At 37.4% G+C, this 22,027-nt stretch overlaps 1 protein-coding gene across 1 annotated transcript in view; it reads left to right on the top strand.

Annotated features, from left to right (window-relative positions):
• slc25a13.S (solute carrier family 25 member 13 S homeolog) overlaps nucleotides 1–22,027 on the top strand; it is a 97,001-nt gene that overhangs the window by 19,157 nt on the left and 55,817 nt on the right. Inside the window, exons 2-5 of the mRNA XM_018269193.2 lie at nucleotides 1,274–1,327; nucleotides 3,357–3,499; nucleotides 10,049–10,164; nucleotides 21,162–21,301. Coding sequence (XP_018124682.1) covers nucleotides 1,274–1,327; nucleotides 3,357–3,499; nucleotides 10,049–10,164; nucleotides 21,162–21,301 — 453 coding nt within the window. The remainder of the gene's footprint in view (nucleotides 1–1,273; nucleotides 1,328–3,356; nucleotides 3,500–10,048; nucleotides 10,165–21,161; nucleotides 21,302–22,027) is intronic.

The following is a 22,027-nucleotide window of genomic DNA, read 5'->3' as shown; positions in this document are numbered from 1 at the left end:
GGTAAGTTGTTGATAATTTTATTGCTATGACCTCGTTATATGGAAGGCAAAACATCGAGATAAGGCTATTTCAAATAAAATGAGGTTTATTGAGTTTAACAAAGAATTTTTAATGGTTTTGCCTTGGCAAAATGATCATGTTACACCGAAGTGTCCCACGAGCATTTTGCCAAAGACACTCCACTTTTCACAAGCTTTTATAGATTAAAATGGGAGTACACATACAAACGTTATATAACTTGAACCCTCCCAAAATGTTGGAAGAGAACTGATGTTCTTAGCTACAGATATTGCACTGAAAATAGTTTCCCGCTTACAACTGTCCCTCAGCCTTGCAGTTCTTTATCTGTTAAAAGCAGACACAGGGAGGAATCAGCAAATGAAGAAAACACTTCTGTAAAAAGGGGCCTCATCTAGTATCTGCTGACACTCTGAGTTCTGTCAGTAACTTACAAAGTGACCTCTCATCACTGGGTGTCATTAATAAGAGAATAAATAAATGGGGGAACATCACCCATCCCTTCACCTTTCCTGCCTTGGGCATGTGGTTATTGCTGAGTCAGAATGATAGGGGCATTTGTTATTAGACTTTATTATTCTGACACTCTGACACATAACCATTTGTCCGTCATTGGAATAGGCTGTTCTCATATAAATGTGTTCATATAAAAAATATATTATCAAAGTCCACTACTGCCTCCTCTGATTACCAAGTTTTAGTTTTTAAACTCGTTTATATTCTTTTGGCGCCTCTGTTCTTTTTATACACTGCAGCTGACTTTGGGCGACTATTGAAAACGCATTGCCACGTGTGCATTAGCGCAGGCGACTTTTCATTGTAGCCTATGGGGAAAAACGCTAAGGCAGTTCGGGGAGTTAGTCGCTCAAAAGACCAGGCGATTAGTCGCCCGGCAACAAAATCTCCTCGTGTGGACTAGCCCTTAACAAACCTTAAACAAATCTATGGAGGAGATAATATAAATGTTAATGTTTGTGCATACAGAATAAAAGGTCAATATAGTCACAATGCATTAGTGGTTATAAAGCAGGTAACAAATTGTGCAAAATCCTGATTTGTTTGTAATGTATATTTCTCTTGTTGGCAGCTAATGTATTTAACACTTCCATTCACTGTTATCGCCAGTCAGCACATAATCTAATTTTGGGTGCAATATATATGGTTTTGCCTCAGTCACATGGAAATCTCACTGGCATTAAACTTGGTGTGCCTGCTTTTTAGTGGGTTGTGCTAATTTGTCTCTTTTGGTTTCAGGTAGCATTGACCAAGAGAGCTGATCCAGCTGATCTGAAATCTGTATTTTACAAGGTAAGTTCTTTTTGTTCTTTTTTTATTGTGACTCCATTTTGTTTCGAAACCTGTCCTACTAGTCATCCATACTGGTCAGCATTGCCTAAAGATTCAAACAATACAATGTTCTGTCAGTATTTGCTATCAAATCACGCCCTTAAGAATGTATTAAAACAAAATATATCTTTTTTTTTTTACCTTAAAACGTCCGGCAGACACACGTTTGCTATTCTTTAGAGAGAGTTTGCTATTTTATATATAAAATAAGCTTTGTGTACACCCCTCCACTCTACTTATTTTTGCTTATATGTATGGAAGCTGCTGTCCATTTTCCAAGGTTAAAAGCTTCCTGCTTAAAGGGAAACTAAAGTCTAAAATAAAATAATGCTAGCAATGCTGTATTTTGTATACAAAACATAACATGAACTTGCTGCACCAGAAGCCTAATTAAACATATGATTTATGCTTTCAAAGTTGAAAATTATTAAAACAGCACAGGACAGATAATATCTGCCAGAAGCCGATACAGCAAGACTGATTAATAACCAGAAAATACAGACTGCACTTGGTCCTGTGTTATGTAATCTAATGTGGATTTTATAGTTTTTGTATTGTTTAATACAAACTTTCTCCAACTCTGCAGAACCAGTGGCTGCAGCAAAATAAACCTCCAACAGATTATCTGTTTAAATCTGGCTCCATTATCTTTTTCCCTGCAGCTTGAGTTGGAAACAGAGGATGTAAAGGCAAAAATAAAATCCCATTATTAACTGAAAAAGAAACCTATCCCCAATAGTAAATCTGTACAGTTTTTATAAGAAACCTGACTGTATGCAGTGAAATTCCCCCCTTTATTTACTTGCCCTGACTGCGGCGGATACAAATCTCTACGCGGTCGCCGGCTGCTATACGGGGAAACAAACAAAGCTGCTCGAGTTCTAGGAAGTTAGGTGGGAGGGCTCCTCCTGCTGTTTGAAAGTATGATCCTTCCCCTACAGAGCAGTTAGGGACTGTCTGAAGTTTCCTATCCACAGTAGTCAGAGCAAGTAGATGAAGGGGGAATTTCACTGCATGCAGTCAGGTTTCTTGGAAAAACGGTAGACATTTTTTAATTAAAGTATATTGGAGATAGGGTTCTTTTTCATTAAAAAAAGTAAAAATGGAATTTTATTTTTTTTGCCTTTACATTCCCTTTAAAAACCACATGAGTTATAGCCCTCTTGTCCAACTTTTTAGGTTGCACCTGCACAACTCTCTGGTTTCTTCTCTTAAAGGGATAAGTACATGCTTTCTGTTTCCAGTAAAAGGGAAACCATGTATTAAACACACATGGTCAGCTGAAATATATTTGTAGGCAATTATACTAGTTTTGAAATAGCTGTTAGTTCTGTCACGTTTTATAAAAAATACATCCTCATTTTTAACCCATAAAGAGAATCATTCATTTTGGCGTTCCATGCCATGAGCTTAAATAATCATGACTTTGGTCTAATTTGTACTATTTATGCAAAGCATCCAGTTTAAAAACAAAATAGTAAACTCACCAAATGGACTAGTGGTCCAGGTGCACATGCCCTAGACCTTTAGCTTTAAGGTTGCCAAACACTGACAGATTTAATCTGCTAATTTGGGCTGTTAAAACCATATATGGGGCCCTCTAACAGACCCACCTGGCAAAAAAAGGGGCTGATGCTGATTGGGCAGATTTGATTTTTACATTGGATTGCTGAGAACATCGGCTATTTGATGCGCACTGACTGCTCGTATATTTACCATTGTAATCTGATCATTTGGCCCCACAGCAGAAAGTTTTGCACAACCCTCAAGATGGTTTTAAGAAATAGATTTAAGTGCTGCTTTTTATCCAGAAAACCCCAGGTTCCGAGCATTCTGTATAATACATCCTGTATAGTGATATATGTAAGAGAAAAAATATGTCAGAAAATCATCAAAGACACAGACTGTTTTGAAGTCATTACACTGAAGACCTGCAGTAATGTGTTTGTGATGCCATGATAAAATTGCATTTTTCTCTCCTGCCTTACAGTATGCAAGCGTGGAAAAAAATGGAGATTATTTCATGTCCCCACTTGACTTTGTCAGACGTTACTTGAACCTCACTGGAGATGGGGAACATAATCCAAAAACTCTGCAGCTTCTGGCTGGGGTGGTGGACCAAACCAAAGATGGGTGAGACCATGTTGCTTGCTTAATGCAAGTCTTTTTCTATTAATGAATGTCTTTTTTCTTTTAACCATGGTTCAAAAGTTGTTCATCCCATACTATCAAAATAGTGCACATTCAGAAGTCCAAGGGTCATTTCTCCCAACCCAGGATCATGTACTATTTTGTTGCAGACATTTTTATATTATTGTAGACATGGGCAAATTAAAGTACTACATTATTTCAATCCCACTTTGCATTTGAAAGCTGCAACTTCAAATTAAACTGTAATAAAGGTTAACTTAAACTGCAACTACAATTATTGTATGTTAACAAAGGTACCAGTATTGTGTCACTGTATGTAACACAGTATGAAATGTTCATCTTAGAAAGCTTCTGAAACCTATGCTCCCTGTTTATGCCATATTCTGCCTGCCCTTCGCCACCTGTGTGCGCCGTACTCTGCCTGCCCTACCCTGGTTGTGTGAGCCATACTCTGCCTGTGGGACATAATCCTGGTAGTAGTTTACAAAAGCAGGCAGTGGTTAACACTGGCTTCCATTATATCCCCTCCACTATTGTCGTCCAGAAAAATTCCAACCCTCGGTACCACAGAAGTTGAACAGCACTGACCTAGATTATAACTGCACCCAGAACCGGATAGGATTTTTATTTATTTTTTTCTAGTTTGATCAAGCTACATCCTTGTATTTATTTATTTATTGTAGGCCGATATCCAGCTCTTTTTTTTTTTTTTCCTGCTGCGCAAGCTATTCATTCCTGCAAAGCAACCAGGGGTTTACTAGTAGTATGCATTTTGTAAATAACTATCCATTGAAAATGCCTGCCCCCTCTGACATGGGGGAAAAATATATTTCATTATTTAAAGCCTATTTCTGTATTCATTTTAAATGAACACATAGCTGTTCTTCTTTAGAAAAACGGATTTATTCTTACTCTGCCTAGCGTACTCTGTATATGGGAACACCTGTTTACACACATGAAAAGGCTTCATTTTAAGTAGTATGTTCAAGTTCATATTTAAATTTTACTTAATGACACCTAATGATGTGCAATCAAGGGTTACTCTAATCCAGAAAGAAAAAGCGTTGCCACGGAAACTGCCCTTATGCGGCCCTGGGTTTAGGAGATGGGGCTGTACCGCAGACATTATTTCAGCTCCTTTAAACACAAAGAACCACACATGTAATTGACTGTGTAAAATTGCTGCTCAGTTACTTTATTGTGTGGGTCATAATTTAAGTAAATGAATACGTCACTGTTATTACAGAGCAAATCTGTTGTGATTTACTGGCAGGCAGGCCTTATGTAGAGAGCAGAATACAATAAGAAGAAAATAGCTGGTTTAATTAACTTGTAAAAATTGGGTTAATTTAAATGCAGCTGCTGTAGCAGATCCTCCAGTTGTCCCTTTAGTGATCTGATTAAAACCACATATTAATACACAGGATTTTATTTAATAAAGCTCTCCAGGCCTCCGATTTTATTATTATTATCACTGTTTCTCAATCAGTCTTCAAATCCTCATTTTAACAAAGCTCTTTTTCAGAAAATTACAGTATTTGTAGCCGTGTGTTTTATAGAGTAAAATATCAATTGCAAATCTTTGCTGATATTTGGGATAAGAATACCACTTAGACCTATAGCCATGCTGAATATTATGGGTAATTATATGAACTAAACATTGATGTTAATACAGTAATTTTATTCTTAGCTAGCATAGCAGTGGGCCAATGTAAATAATGTCTTTGCAGATACAATTCTGAGTATCGGGCTTCCCATGTGCATAATCTATGCTGATTGTAGCAGCTATGTAAATAAGCCATTGGAGATGGACATGTTGTGCTTATAAGAACCCCTGTGTAATCATGTTTTTGAAATTTATGGGATATTCCCTATTTGTTCTAATGATTAGGGGTCATTCATGATCCCGGGGGTAGTGCAAGAACACGATTGGGCTCAAAAGCTTCCCCTTTAGTACTCATTACCTAAGCACTTGCGCCCCCTGTGTGATTGGAGCACTGCCTAACTCCAAAACACAGCTCAGAGGCCTGCTGCTTTTTGCTGAATGCCTCACGCAGATGACCCCTATCATTTTCAGTTTTCTCATATAATTTTCTAATTCTTCCATAATTAATGAATTTTAATGCATGCAGCGCAGTGGCGTAAATAACGCCCCCGAAGGACTGCACTGTGCGGGGCCCCAGCTCCTGAGGGGCCACCACAGCTGCCAAGGTTTAAAGGAGAACTAAAACATGAAAATTAATATAGTTAAAAATGCCATATTTTATATACTGAATTTATTGCACCAGCACAAAGTTTCAGCTTCTCAATAGCAGGAATGATCCTGGACTTCAAACTTGTCACAGGGCGCCACCATCTTGGAAAATGTCTGTGACACTCACATGCTCAGTGGGCTCTGAGCAGCTGTTGAAAAGCTAATCTTAGGGTATAGAAAAAAGTTACCGGCGCTCAAGGCATTTGCTTGCAGGAAAAACCTTGCTTTTATTATTTGTGCGGAAGTGCAATGTTTCTGGGCCACGCCCCTTTGTCAATGCTGGACAAAAGGGCGTTGCACTTCCGCACAAATAATAAAAGCAAGGTTTTTCCTGCAAGCAAATGCCTTGAGTGCCGGTAACTTTTTTCTATACGCTATATGGGAGGTTGCTGAATATTACTGAGCACCAGGCTGCACTTTTCGAGGGTTTTTGTGGGTGTGCGTCTGCTCCTACCTGCTCTCCAAGCTAAGCTTAGGGGTCATTGCAAATTATTAAGCAGAAAATGAGGTTTGTCTGTAATATGAGCTGATGCTACAAGTCTGATTATTAATATTTGATGCTAATTGCACTGGTTTCTGTGCTGCCATGTAGTAATTATCTGTTTTAATTACTAATCAGCCTTATATTGTGACATTTTATATTCTATGTGTACTGTATAATGCGAGTGGGTCACTATGCTCAGTAAGTGACAGCAGCACAGAGCATGTGCAGTGAATCAGCAGAAAAGAAGATGTGGAGCTACTGGGACATCTTTGGAGACACAGATCTTCCCTGCTAAAGGGCTGCGGTTGCCTTGGGCTGGAACAAAAGCCCAAAGCATATTGTACAACATTTCTAGCTACTTCTTTAATTAGGCTTTAGTTGCCCTTTAAACAGCTTTCACACATTTCTTTTCGGGCTGGAATAAATTAAAGATGGAACACACGGCCAGCTTTGATTTTTTTCATTGAATTTTCAGCAAGGTCGAAGAGGCAGAGAGAGAGGTAAGCACAGTTTAAAGAAAAGTGTGGTATTCAGCTTGGTGAGGTAATGCTTTCAATCTATCAATGCAGTGCCCAGAGGCCATTTCTGCAGTCATTTTACTGGCAAGTCTGGAGCTAATGGAGTGATCATTGGACATATTTGCAGTGGTCTTACTGGCAAGTCTGGGAAGTGTTGCAAGGTATACATGTGCTTCATTAATTCTCAGAGGGGACAGGTGGGACCATGTTTGTCTGAAGGGGGTCCCCCCCAAACTCTAGTTATGCCACTGATGCAGTGCCATATAAACACAACATTCCTCTGTGCTCCATATTTGCCTTTACGTATAAGGAACTGCTAACCTTGGCAGAGGCAATCTTCCTTGACACCAATGATGGCGAAGGCCACCCTAGGTGCATCTAGTCTCAAGACAAACTAACTTTTAAAAAATTCTATTTCTAAAACCATAAAAATATTAAATAAATATTAGTATATAAAAAAAAGCCACAAGCAAAAAATACTAAGAGTGCAACATATAGAATATGGCGCAAAATGTTCCGTTTCAAACAAACTTTAAATATTAGATCAGACACCACGGTGACACAACTTATTTGTGTGTTTTACTTTCTGAGTAAAGAGCATTGTCGCTGGCAATAGCAGGGTCTTCATTTTCTACCTCATACCTGTGTCTGCCTGAGTTCATTAGCTCCTGTTCTGCATGACCTCCTCAGATCAATTGCTTTGGGCTGCTGTACCTTCTCTTGAGGTTATAACTACCTCTTGTCTTTGAACATAATGGTCGTGCTTTTTAACATAATAAACATGGCTCATTTGCTTTTCTGTGTGGTGCATTTTAATTTCCTCAAGATGGAAAACTACCAAAACATTCACTTGTTTTATTAAGTCTGTAATGTAAACGGGATTTATTATCACAAATGTGCATGCCTACACAATGTGAAGCAAGAGTAACTTTTGAAAGTTACATTTTATTTATGTATATACATACATGGACATATTTGCAATTTAATTTCTCGCCATTCCCTTTTATAGATATGGGATCTGTTATCTAGACCCCCTTCATTCGAGAAAGCTTTAAAAATTATAATTTTCATAGTTTTATTTAATCAAACAATTCCCAGGCATTCTGGATATTGGATTAAATACCTCAGGTAGCACTTTATTCACTGCCGTGGGCGCAGGTCTCTGTGCCCCAAACTCACAGACTTGCAGCAACTTATCTCGGATGAAGGCAGGGTGCAAAGTGTACAAACATGGAAGGCAGTTTGCAAACTGCAAAAAAAACCCCACAATCCTTCATGTCATCAATGAGCCCTTATGGGTGTTAAGAGCCTTCGTTAAAATTAACACTGGGTGAGCAAGTGCATTTCACCCTTACTATATAAGTGGTAGGTTGAATTCCATAAGCCTCCTAGAAACTCTATATCAAGTTAGCATTTGTCCTGCTCTGTATCCCCAAACATAAATGCATTCACAATGTAAACATAAGACTCTCCCATCTTCCCATAGGGGTTGCAGCTATGTAAAAGAAAGGTAATTTGAATTTTAATATGGATGTGCCAGATATGTGGGGAGATTTTGAAATGAAAGATAATTTGACCAAGGTCTCAAAAACAATCGCGTATGTCTAAAACCTGATCTTCAACTTTCCGGAATGCTCCAAAGGATGCTCCTTCGCTACCCTTGTTTATATTGATGGTGGCTACATAAAGCTCATGTCAGCTTTAGCCTTGACTATTAGTGCAGAAGAGAGAGTCCAGACCATATCAAGTTTCACTCTAATGGCTCTACTCCTCAAAGGCCAGCAACCAAGCCATACATGAAGGATGTCCTTGTCCCAGCTAAGTCAACAGCCTGTTCCACTTTTATGTTGGATTACTACCAAGCTACAGTGCGTACATTGTTGTGTGCAGATGTTTTAAGGAAAAAAATGTCAGACAATGTCCGACGTAGAGATTAATGTTTCTTTTGCATGTTTCCCTCATCCCAGTTATTGATTAGTGTAAATGTCTAGGTTTTAATGTAAACAATTGTTGTAGTAAATGGTGGTGCCTCGGGGGGTTTGTCTGCAAGCCCTTCCTTTACCTACCTCAAGCTCCATCTTGTACGTTATTCTCAGCACAATGCTCAGTTGTTCTTACTAGAGCTAGCAGGTGCCGTATAGTGCCACATAGGGTAACAGTCTGCCCTCCGTGTGTGCTGAAATCAGTGGCCACATGACTTGCTTATGGTTGTAGAAGGTTATATTTAGTCTCAAGGTTTTATAAGGAAGTATAATCAAATATTCAAGCCCCATTCCTTTGTTTCAAAATGCTACAACTTATGAGTCTTTATGGCCAAGATTCTAGCTAACATTACAAGAGACTCAACCACAGGGGTCCAAGGTTCTGTCTGGATCCTCCTGTTTACATTAATGGATTCATTAGAAGAATGATTGAGTAAGTTTAGTAAGACAAACAGAAAGATTCCAAAGTTATTTTTCAATGTGGCAATTTATTAACTCTGAATATTTTTAGTAATAGAAAAGTGCTCAGTGGTAATTAGACATGTAAGTAATGGAACAAATAGACTTTTGACATGATCATAAGCCTCGTGTTTGGTGAATGCTTAATAGGGGGTCTTTGGGTGGACATTATTATACCAGGAACAACATAGGTCACAAATATTTGGAAGTTTGTTTGCCAAAAGTTTGAAGTCTAAATCTTTCAGATCCCTACTATTGGCCATATGTTGGGGGGGGGATCTTCATGCTTTTTAGGCTTACTAGGGGATCTTGGGTGGACATTATTATACCAGGAACAACATGGGCCACAAATATTTGGAAGTTTGTTTGCTAATAGTTTTATGTCTAAATCTTTTAGATACCTAGCCGTATGTTGGGGAGGGGGTCTTCATGCTTTTAGGCTTTTCCCCCAATGAAATGCAACACAGACGCCTGCTTGTAGTGCCTTCCCAATAAAAGTAAAGGGATTGGTGACTTTAAATGTGCAAGACGCTAGAAAAAGGCCACATTAGCAGCCATATTTCTCCTCCAAAGAAACCGAAGAATTCAACTGCACACCAGGAGTGCAACTTTGTTTGAATTTTTGAGATGTTAGGGAAAGTATACTTATCCTGCCCAGTGCTGACATAACAAAAATATGAAACTGTACAGAAATTATGTTTTACCTTTTCATTTTCCAAGTAAATTGTTTCTTTTCTTAAGCTGTTTCTTGGCCTTTTTAGCAACATTTTTGTATTTTTCTGTTGTAGGTAAAATTAAGATATTTTTCTTGAATTTTATTTTGATTTATTTTAGATTAATCTCCTTTCAAGAATTTGTCGCCTTTGAATCAGTCCTGTGCGCTCCCGATGCCTTGTTTATGGTCGCTTTTCAGCTCTTTGACAAAACAGGAAAAGGAGAAGTTACTTTTGGTAAGAACCCTACAGAGGATGTAAGGAGGAATTCAACTTCTGGTGTTCATGTGCTGCTTTTCTGTAATTAAGATGCAGAATCCTTTTACAAAACCTTTCACTCAATTACATACAAAAATGATGGTGAGTGTAGAAATAAAAAGGCTTATAAAGTTATACAGGCACTGCTAGTTTAAACGAATGGCAGCATTAGATTTTTGTCCTAATATTACTAAATTATCACTAAAGATATGAAGTCTCAATGCATTTCAAAGGTAATCTAACTTTTATGTAGTGTGTAAGTATAATAGATGTGTATATTGTAGCAGTATATTCTACTTCTTTGGTGACATTATTAAATATGGAGGACCATATATTTTACTGTATGCACAGGAGTGTCTATAATAATTTTAGTGAATGGAATGATGCAGAAACATTTTTAAGAAAAATTAAGAAAAATTACACCCTCACTTAGCATTGACAGTTTTTACTTCCCTTCCTAATCTTTTCTAACTGTGTAACATCCATTTGACTTCTCTACAGACTATACTGTGGGGAGTCCAGGCTGAATGCTAGTTTGGAGCAAAAGTTAGGGAGAATGCCCAATTGTGCTTTTACATAATCCTGAAAGTTTGAAGTTTAAAAAGCATGAAATTTGTGAAGGCCTGTGAGAAAAGAGCGTTTCAGCCAAACATCCAGAGCAAATTTCAGGGCAATATTTTCTCGACAAAATCTGCTTTTTGTGTGTGCACAAATCTTCTTTTCTGTTATTATGGCTGTTACTGCAGTGTTTTCATATATTTTGAATATCATTAGGTGATGGACCCCCAAATGAGGGCAATAAACAAACAAAAACAAAAAACACAAGCACTGTTTTAGACCAGAAAAACTCTGTGATGATGTCTAACTCCACTCTTTAATAAATATACCCCTAAAACAGAAGCTAGTACACCCAAAATACCCAACACCAAAGCACATGAAAAGTAATGTGGTCTATGCTGTCCATAGTAGTGAAGAGTGCTCACAGCTATACACTGGGGAGACTAAACAACTGCTCAGTAAGAGAATGGCCCAACATAGGGCTAATTCCACAGGATAAGATTCAGCAGTCTATCTAAAGGAAAAGGGACACTTCTTTGAGGACAGCAATGTGCATATTTTGGACTGAGAAGACAGATGGTTTGAAAGAGGTGTGAAGGCCATTTCTGCCAAACTGGAAAAGCTGTCACAGAGTAGGGGGCCCACAACTTGTTATCAACATACAATACCATGTCGACATTGTTACCCTGCAGTAAGGATGTACATTGCAAAGTTAACACCTGCCTCAATGAGTATTGTGGTACCATTGTGACTTTCACCCCCTGTGACTTTAAGTTAACTTCTAACTGAATGAATATAATGGAAACATTATGATTGGATTACTGTAACTCTACTACAAATACATGTTTGAATACAGGGGAAATCCATACCAATCTGTTAAACTGAAGAAGACACTTGGATGAGTGGTCAAATATTTTCAAGAACATTCAGAAAGTCCAGTTTGAGTTATTTCTACTAGATCATTCTTTAAACCTTGTTGTCCCCATGCAACTCATTTTGTTAACTTCTTTTGCTTTTGGAATGTCCCCTTGTCTTGACCTCCATTTCCCTGTTCATTAAGTATTGTAAATTCCAGCTACTGTATGTTTAGATTTAGTTCAGCGGTATCACACATCATCACCTGTGTTGTGGTCTGATGGCGCAACAGTGGCCCATGAAATCTTTTATGTAGCACTTTCACTGTGCCACAACTACATGGTACTGTGTAGCAAGGGGAAGGTGGGAGTTGCACGTGGAATAGCAACAAGTCCTATTAGTAGCAATTTTTAAAGGGCAATCTAGAAGTTTCTTAGAAAGTCCTGTGAGTAGAAGTACTGGTTGTAATTTTAACGATAGTTTTTGAAGGGTGCTTATCTGTAAATAGAAAAACTGTAACTACATCTGTATGTACAAGCAAAGTATTAATATGGCAGGTTACAGTTACTTGCCCTGTCCAGTTGGAGGCTTGTGACCTACATGTTAGGCTTCAAAGGATTTTAATGACCCTTCAATCATCTCAACAGAGATCTTTGTATGACATTTTGTTTTTAATCTGGTATTGCTCTTACATTTTGCTGGACAAATATTTGGCTTTTTTCATAGGAAAACTTGGGCAGTGCTAATGTGCAATATTGTTCTGGAATGTCCAAGGCCCATGTTGGTGATGTTTAGAAGCTTGAAGGTCACAAGTTAATTTTTTTTAATATCTCTAGATGTTTTGCTGTAATTGCCATTGTTGTTTGCACCTTCTCTTCCATATTTTCTAAAAACTACCGTCAGTATTCAAATTAGCTGTATGCTTTGCTAATCTCTATCTAGTGATGAGAAGCCTGGGCTCCTTGTTTTACCTTGGTAGCATTGTATGAAAATAGCATCCTGGGTGATAGACGAGTATTGTTAAACACAATCATTTGCTACAATATTTTTTTTTAAAATATTTGTTACTACAGCAACAATCCTATATACTATACACATACATACACAAACAATTTTTAGCAAAGATTTGCTGTTTTAAAGACAAAATATTATTCAAAAAGTGTCGTTTTGTAGGGGCTTTTGCAGCTCATGAAACAAAGGCAGTGTGTTTGCAGGAAAGTGTCGGCTATAAAAATTCATAGGAATTCTAGGTAAATTAGATAATTGTAGGCATATGTGGTACCAAACAATTTGGAAGCCCAGCTGCATTCCTGTTAATATTATTTTTTTGTCCAGAATGCAATGTTATATATATATATATATATATATTGCAAATTTTGAGTTGATCTTAGAAGTGTTGTAGAAACTACTACATTTTGCTAAGATCTCAATTTTGGGGTAGAAAGACATATTTACCTATTTGAAATTCTTCATAATTTGTACTTTCTAAATATATGGTTTAGAGATATTTTCAACAAATTAAAGAGATACGGATACCAGATAATAACCATTTTTTGTATCTATCATAACATTGTCTTTGAATGCTATTAATAATTTTGCCATAAAAGTTATTTTCCCTGATGCTTTTACATTACCTTTCTTACCCCCATGTTCTTCTATGAGGGGGCTGCCATATTTGTGCAGCAGTAGCCCCTTCGCATTATAAACTATAACTGACAGGTTAAGAAGGGACAGTCAGGTTGGTAAACAGGTTTAGGAACTTAAAGTAACAATTACTTACAAAAGCAGAACTATCAGTGAAAAATGATCAGCATGACCTATAGTTAGGTTTGCTACCTTTTCTGGAAAAAAACACCGGCCTTCCTATATATTTATCTTTTTTCCCTATTAATAGCATATCGGCCAGGTGGCAACCCTACCTATAGGTGACTTTTAATGTAGATTCATAATTTCAAAAGAAAATTATAGGTGTCCGTATCTAGGGATGCACTGAATCCACTATTTTGGATTCGGCCGAACCTCCAAATCCTTTGCGAAAGATTTGGCCGAATACCGAATCCAAACCCTAATTTGCATATGCAAATTAGGGGTGGAAGGGGTAAACATTTTTTTCTGACAAAGTCATGCGATTTCCCTCCCCATTTGCATATGTAAATTAGGGTTTGGGTTCGGCCAGACAGAAGGATTCGGCTGAATCCTGCTGAAAAAGGCCGAACCCTCACCAAATCCCGAACCGAATCCTGGATTCGGTGCATCCCTATCCGTATCACTGTAACTTGCAAAAATGTGTTTGGTATGCAGGGGCTGAATTGTCTGTCTTGAAAATCAAAATGCACTCATTTTTTATTTATTGGGGTCTCCAGAAGCCTTATAGTCTACAGTACGTCCTGGAGCATTCTCGGGTCTACCTTTAGGCACATTGGAGATCCCAAAGCTTTCAAAACATATTTCAGAGAAATGCCGTTGTCAAAGTCGTTGAGTACAGAATTGTCCACGTCCGATCATAATTCCTTCTTACAAAGCCAGGGGCCTTGGGAATTACATAGGAGCACGATGCCATGTTCAGAGATTGCGGACTTCTCCCTTACGCTGAGCTATCATTTTAAACTCTGTTTTGTTTACCTTACTAAGTCATGCTCAACACTGAGATATTGATTATACAAGAACGGACTATACAGAGGTCCCAATATCCTATCAGCGACAACGCTCTCAAGAGATGAATTATGGATTATTTCATGTTGAATAATGAGCACACTCTGTGCCTTGTCCATGTGTAGCAGTATTACGCCACACATTTTCCTGTGAATAGTGTCGTCTCTTTCCATTGTTCAATGTGAGAAGGAGTGAATAAAGCACTGAATAATGTATGTAGATTATTACCCATAATTAGGATGAGGGGAACTATGAAAAGCAAAGTAGGTCTCCCTTTGTACACGGGTTAAATGTGTTCAACCCCAGTGGCTTTGTCGTGTCGTCTCTTGCTTGATGCCTTTTTGCAAGATTTTTTTTTGCCAGATTTTGTTATCTTGCATTAGAAAAATTAGTCTCTAATAGCTGTCCTTTATGTGTTCTCAAATTGCACTCCGAGCATTTTCCTTCCCTTTTCATTCATGTTTCTATTGTATTCTGTTCCTTTTGCTCTAACTTCTTTTCTGATCCTTCACGAGAGAGAAGCTCAGCATCTGTTTTTCTCATTAAAAGCATTTTTAATGCAGTACTACCTTTTTGATCAGCATTTATGACATTCATTTTACTTTTGTTTGCTGTGTATGAAGAAAAGTACTGTATATGCGTAATAGCTTTAACTGGGCCATAGGACCTTAAACTGGACCTTAGGTGCAGTAGTTTACTGCTTAAAGGCAAAATATACCTCCCTTTTTGACATGAGCTCATTTAGTTGGGTCTGTGTAGAAAAGACACATACATATACCAACAATGTAAAGAAATTGCTCATACAAGTAATTCCCCAAAACCCATTGGGCAATCGGTGTAATACAACCCTACAGTCACCTTGTTTCATCGTGAATTGATGGTTTCTCAAGTATGAAATCCCTCTGCTTTACACAGAATCCGTGCACAGCCAACTATGGAATCATAATATTTTCAAGTCACAAATTTAAAAACACTCTTGACTGTAATAGAATCTAAGATTTATCTGTCACTGCTCCATGTGCATTAGTCTGGGCGCTTGCCTTTAAAATAACATTATAAGAGGTGGTGGGCAGACAGGAATGTCTTGGCCTGTTCTGCTTTCTCCCGGGGCGATTGCAGTTAAAACACGTTCCTTTATTACTATTGTAATACTTTTTTTAAACATTGTGGCTTATCTGCTGGGAAGATCCCAAAAGAAGTACTGTTCCATTGCATCAGGAAAACGGACCATTGGTAAAGACCAGTTAATTGTTTGTACCATAATAAGTCTATACGTTTTGAACAAAGCATTTCCCAGATATTGTAAAATTCTTTTAAGCATCCACATCCATATAAGGGATTTATTTATGCAGAACAATCATAGAGGAGTAAGGTCAAACGCCATTACAGGACGTAATATAGCCTGATGACAGGACGCTCCCTCCAACTCCGCTCTGGTTGTGGTCACTCACATGTAGAAGAAGCTTGATGGTGTCGGAATAAATCTTTATTGATCCATATTAAAACACAACAAATTTGAGCGGGCAAGGGAACTAGCTTTACGCGTTTGGTGACCGATATGCAGAGCGCTTCTGTATATAAAGAACTGCAGGGCTGTAAGAACTCGTTATGCCACCTTCATCTGTTCAGCCTACAGGCGGATTGCTAGGATAGTCTAGAATATTGGCGAATGCATGGTTACTGTAAACCAGGGGTAGGGAACCTGCGGCTCTAGAGCCACATGCGGCTGTTCATCCTGCCTGCTGCGGCTCAGTCTTGCGGCTCTGCCTGTCAGGTCGTATTTACAGCCCTCGCACCTGCTGGTGGCTTCTTGAGTGTGCGACCGCGGTAAGCACACTCAAGAAGCCGCCAGCAGGTGTGAGGGCTGTATAGACGTCTCAGGAGTGACAGGCAAGACTGAGCCACAGCAAGATGATTCATCATGGTCCTTACCACGGTCGCACACTCAAGACAAGAGAGAGACGATCAGCATGGAGCTTCAGAAACAGAAGTCGCATTAAACAGATGAGAACACTAGCATTTAATAGGGCTATTCAGTGTTTCATTTATTTCAAAGTAGCCCTGCATATACACAATGCACTTCAGTTTTTTGTATTCTGTTGTTGTAACAGTTAAAATTAAAAAAAGGTTAAAAAAGTTTATAAGCTGTGTTATGTTTTGCGGCTCCAGACTATTTTCTTTAGTGGGAGAGGGGCAAAATGCCTCTTTTGATAGTAAAGGTTGCTGATCCCTGTTGTAAACCATTCATCTTTGTGCATCATTATGGATCCCCTTCCACACACCCACACATCATTTAATGCATATGTCGCAGCAGCAACCTAGCTTATTTACATTTAAGGACATAATGTCTGACTGTGAAGAGCAGTGATCCCCAACTAGTGGCTTGTGAGCAACATGTTGCTCACCAACCCCTTGGATGTTGGTCCCAGTGGCCTTATTTTGGAATTCCTGTTTTGGAGTAGGGATGCACCAAATCCAGGATTCGGTTCGGGATTCGGCCAGGATTCGGGCTTTTTCAGGTGGATTTGGACTCGGCCGAACCAAATCCTAATTTGCATATGCAAATTAGGGGCGGGAGGAAAATCACTTTTTGTCACAAAACAAGGAAGTAAAAAATGTTTAAAATGTTTGATTCGGTGCATCCCTATTTTGGAGGCAAGTTTTGGTTGTATAAAAACCAGATGCACTGCCAAAGAGAGCCTCCTGTATGCTGCCATTTTTTTTTATAGAAAAGCATGCAATTATAAAAACATACAGATTTGAAACAACTACAAAGAAAAGCAAATATTCTGTCTCAGATAAAACCAATAAACCTATTTTTTTAGGCTACCAGTCCACATAGGCCCTTATCTGGCACCCTGGAACATGTTTTATGCTTGTGTTGCTCTCCAACTCTTTTTACGTCTGAATGTGGCTCATGGGTAAAAAAAAGGTGTAGAGATTTGAGGTCAAAAGATGAATCTGAAGCTAGAATTTTTTTTTCTGCATTTTTTAAAATTCTGCTTTTTTTATTTCTCACTGCCACACACTTTTGCTTAGAACTTTGCATAGTCAAAACCTTTTCAAATGGATTCTTCTTGGCGTGTATAATTTATTCCAGTTTTTATTCCAGTCAAACCAAGGAGAGATGTGTCACTTTGAATCTAAGAACATAAGGGCAATTTTGTTAACGGTATACACAAATCTTCCCACACAATACTGAAGAAAACCTTAGCAATTGTTTATATCTCAAGTACAGAACTGGGGCTGATAAGACACAATAATTGTCCCTACTTTTCCAGAACAACTTGTAGCTGTGACTGCATTTTAATAGAACTTGTTTATTATATGGAGCAGTAATGCGTGTATTTTAAAAAGTATACACTTATCTATCCATTTCATACAACCAGATACATTTATGTTGGGATATTTTTCTTACATTTAAAAAAGTAACATTCCCCTTAAAGTAACATGTTCAGAATTCTCCCTTTATCCTCAACAAGCTGCTGGTAAATAGCTATTAATGTGTCTTTTTTTGGGTAATTGTTACAGGGGAAATTTCAGTTGCAGGCTCCACCTTGGCAGAAATTGAAGTGAATGACTAACTAACTAACTGGGGTTATTTGATTTCATTCCAGAGGATGGAAAGGTCCGAATGAGAAAATCCACCATCTCAGACCTGTTGAGGTTGCATATAAATCAAATGGAGTAGTTCCAATGATTTTTTGATGTGATGGGTTTCGTGCAATACCCCAAAGTTTTCAGGCAAAAAGCATAAGAAATCTGAGTTTTCGGGGGAAAAGCCAAAATAATTGTGAAATCTGATTTTTTTCCTGCAAAGCAATTTTTCGGGAAAATCTAATAATAAATATACGAAAAACCAGTGCGTATTAGATCGGAGTTTGTGGCTGGAAATGTTGTGATAAATTCGGACTTTGATAAATAACCGCCTAGGTGTGTAAGATGTTATGCCTATATAAGTGAAAGATATCATAATTTGACCTTATAATTATAATAAGGCTGTATCCCTGTATAGCACCGCAGTGCTGTGTGTAGTGGGTGTTCATAAAGGAACAGCAACACCAAAAAATTAGAGTTTTAAAGGAATGACAATATATTGCCCTGCACTGGTAAATATAGCATGTTTGCTTCAGAAACATAAAATATAATTTATTTAAACAAGCTGCTGTGTAGTCATGGGGCAGCCATTCAAGCACAGGATACACAGTAGATAACCGATAAGTTCTGAAGGATCCCATTGTATACTACAGAGCTTATCTGTTATCTGCTGTGTATCCTGTGTCTTTTTTCCGTTTTCAGCTTTGAATGGCTGATCCCATGGCTACACAGCAGCTTATTTATAGAAACTGTAGTCGAGTTTCTGAAGCAAACATGCCAGTTTTACCAGTGCAGTGCAATCAGTACCTTATATTTTCAAACTTTAATCCTTTGGTGTTACTGTTCCTTTAAAGAACTTGTAGCAATCTGTCAGCAGCTTATTGGCCAATGTATTGGGCCCTTCGACGAGCCTGTCCCAACCATTATATGGCAAAAATTCTAGATATTGATTGGACCGGTAAAAAAATCCCATTGTGGCAAGGTTGCATCTGCTTTCTGATCCGATCCATTGGCCTGAGAGCCAAGCAAATATCTTATTGGTTGCTGTGGTTTACTGCACCTGGGCAAAGTTAGTGTCCTTTATTACATATGCAAGATACTGCCTACATGTACAATATAATGCAAGTTATATTTTGCAGTAGTGCAGAGTGTTATGCTTTCATAGTGTATAGTATGTCATTTGGTGACCACGTCTATAGGTCCCCTAGATCCATCTGGAATGGATCCATTTCTAAGCCCTGTGCATGGCATTGAGTATCAATCGAATGACAGTTTAATTCTGTATCTGAAGTGAATTTGCCCTGCAATCCTTTACTTTGTATTGCCCTCTAACTTCTGTTTAATGATCCCTGTGGGGTAGAATAAACCAGATAAATATTATGAAATGTAATCTTTTGTAAAGCAATTTGCAGGTAGAATTTAGTCCCGTTGGTTAAAAAAATAATTATTGTATATGTAATAAATACGCATACTTTTTTTTACTAAAACATTTGTGACATGGGATATTTACCCAAATAAAGCACAAGGTGCTTTTTAATCATGTTGCTCTCTGTTGACTATCAATCTCTGATATAGGGTAGAGCATATAGAAGTAGCTATAAAGGCACATGGAACAAAATGTGTTACAAATACAAAACCTGAAATCCAGAATGCTTGGGGCCTGGGGTTTTCAAGATAAGGGGTATTACAATTATTTGGATCTCCATACTTTAAGGAGGTAATTTATCAAAGTTTGGATTTGAATTTTTGCCACGATTAAAATTATTTTGCACAAAAACTCACAAATTCAATTATATTTTCAAAATCTTGAATGTCTTGTATTTATTAAGCAAAAAAAAAAGTTAACCTTGAATGTAAAGAACATCTGCATCTAAAAGCTGGCAATTTCATGTAGAAGTCAATGGGAGTTGTCCTAGGCAATATTTAAGCCATTTTTTCAATTTGAGATTTTAGTGTTTTTGAGTTTGTAAACTCATAAATTTTAGTTTTTTAAGACTACTATAATTTGAAAAAGTCAAGCTTTTTCAGGTTTTTTTTTTTTTTTACGATTGAATTCATTCAAGTTTTATACGTTCACATTTTTTTCATAAATAACAAACATTCAAGCTTTTTTAAATTGTGAGTTTATTCGAAGTAGAAAAAACCTCACAAAATAGATTTTTGATAAATAAGCCCAGAAGTCTACTGATAATAAATAATAAAAACAATTTAATATAAAGTAATTTAATCATTTAATAAACCCAATTGGGTTGTTTTGTCACCCATGAGGATTAGTTATATCTGAGGATCGAATGCAGTGTCCTGTTTTGTTATAATAGAGAAAAAAGGAAAATGTGCATTATTATCTCATAATTCATAACAGTGGATAAAAGTTTTCTGAATGCCATACCTGTACTACTTAAATTATATTTGAGAGGTAGTGAGCAGAGGATCAGTTATTTATAGACCTTTAAAGTGATATTGACATTAAAAAATCTTCTTTTTAAAATATTAATCAAGATTAAAATGTACCTATGTCATGTTGATATTTTTTTTTGCTGATAGTTTTGCTTTTATAAGTAATTATTACTCTAAGTTCCTAAGCCTGACTGTCCCTTATTAACCCGTCACACAATTTCTAATGCTTACGGACTACTGCTGCACAAATTTGGCAGCCCCCTCATAGAACATTGGGTAAGAAAGGTCATGTAAAAACACCAGGCAAATACTTTTATGGCAAAATTATGAATAGCATTCAAAGACAATGTTATTATAAAAAAAAAAAAAAAAAAAAAAAAAAAAAAAAAAGATTTATTTTCTGGTGTCTTTATCTCTTTAAACAAAATTTTTTCGTATGGGTTATACTTATTAGTAGATATTGACCCTTGATAAAGAAAGGTAATTGCACTGGCACCATTCTGTCTCCTGTCCTTCAGTGATTCATCCAATACCACCTTGTCTGATGTATTCCTTGACTTGAGCAATATGGGGCTGATCCGATTGTTTGGCCCTGGGTTCAACAATCGAATCATAATTGCTGATATTTTGGCATCAAGGACCATATTTTGGATCAAGGACCACGTTAACACGCAGATGCAGTTCTAGATCCGATGGGATATCAGTTGGGTAGGCCTGTTGAAGGGCTCCATGTACGAGCCCACAATAAACTTTCTGAATGGCCCAAATCGGCAGCTTAAATCATTATGTATGGCCACATTAGTACCATTTCTCTGTCCAGTATATAATATATAAAAGCATCTGTCATTTTGTTTATTCTCAATAATACCTTTTCTGCATTTTGTAACCAATGTACATGTTCTGTCTCTGATTGGCAGAGGATGTCAAGCAAGTTTTTGGTCAAACCACTATCCACCAGCATATCCCATTTAACTGGGACTGTGAGTTCATACAGCTGCACTTTGGAAAGGAACGAAAAAGGCTGCTGCCGTATTCCGAATTTACTCAGTTTCTACTGGTGAGTATTTTGCCACTTCGTTTTGTTGATTTGCCTGGAAAAAGTACTCTGTGGAACCATAATCTGAAAGTGTCAAATTTTACATGTTAAGCATATGGGGAATTATTTTCAGCAACCCTGACAAAATTATATTCTTCTGTTCCTGGATTAAACCAGCTCTGAGGGTGTGTAAACATTGAAAAGAAAATTAACCTTTAAGCAGATCTGGAATAGCACTAATGGCACCTCAAACTATGGGCAGTTTTATGAATGGGAATTTTGTTCATTAAACTCAGAAGTGCTGTAAAATGATGATTATGGGGCAGATTTATTAAAGTGTGAGATTAGAATTCACCACAGAAAATCTCTCCCACGTTCTCTTCATTCCTATGGGATTTTTAGAATCATATTTATGGATGGAGTTCACCATTTGATAAATATGCTTTTAAAAATCCCATAAGAAAAAATAGAAACTGAGTGAGTTTTAGTGGCAGATTTATCAAAATGTGAGATTAGAATTTGCCAGAATAAAACTCACTTTCTATTCATTCCTATGGTATTTTTAAAAATATATTTATCAAACAGTAAACTCCATTGATAAATATAATTCTAAAAATCCCATAGGAATGAATAGAAAGTGAGTGAGTTTTTCTGTGTTGAGTTCTAATCTCACACTTTGATAAATCTGCCCCTTAATGTATGTATATAGTAGGATGTACATTATATATGTAGGATACACATTGTTGA

The sequence above is a fragment of the Xenopus laevis genome, chromosome 6S (genome assembly GCF_017654675.1).
Source record: "Xenopus laevis strain J_2021 chromosome 6S, Xenopus_laevis_v10.1, whole genome shotgun sequence".
NCBI lineage: Eukaryota > Metazoa > Chordata > Amphibia > Anura > Pipidae > Xenopus > Xenopus laevis.
The sequence above is the reverse complement of the archived record's forward strand: the minus strand, read 5'-3'. Positions and strand labels throughout refer to the sequence as shown.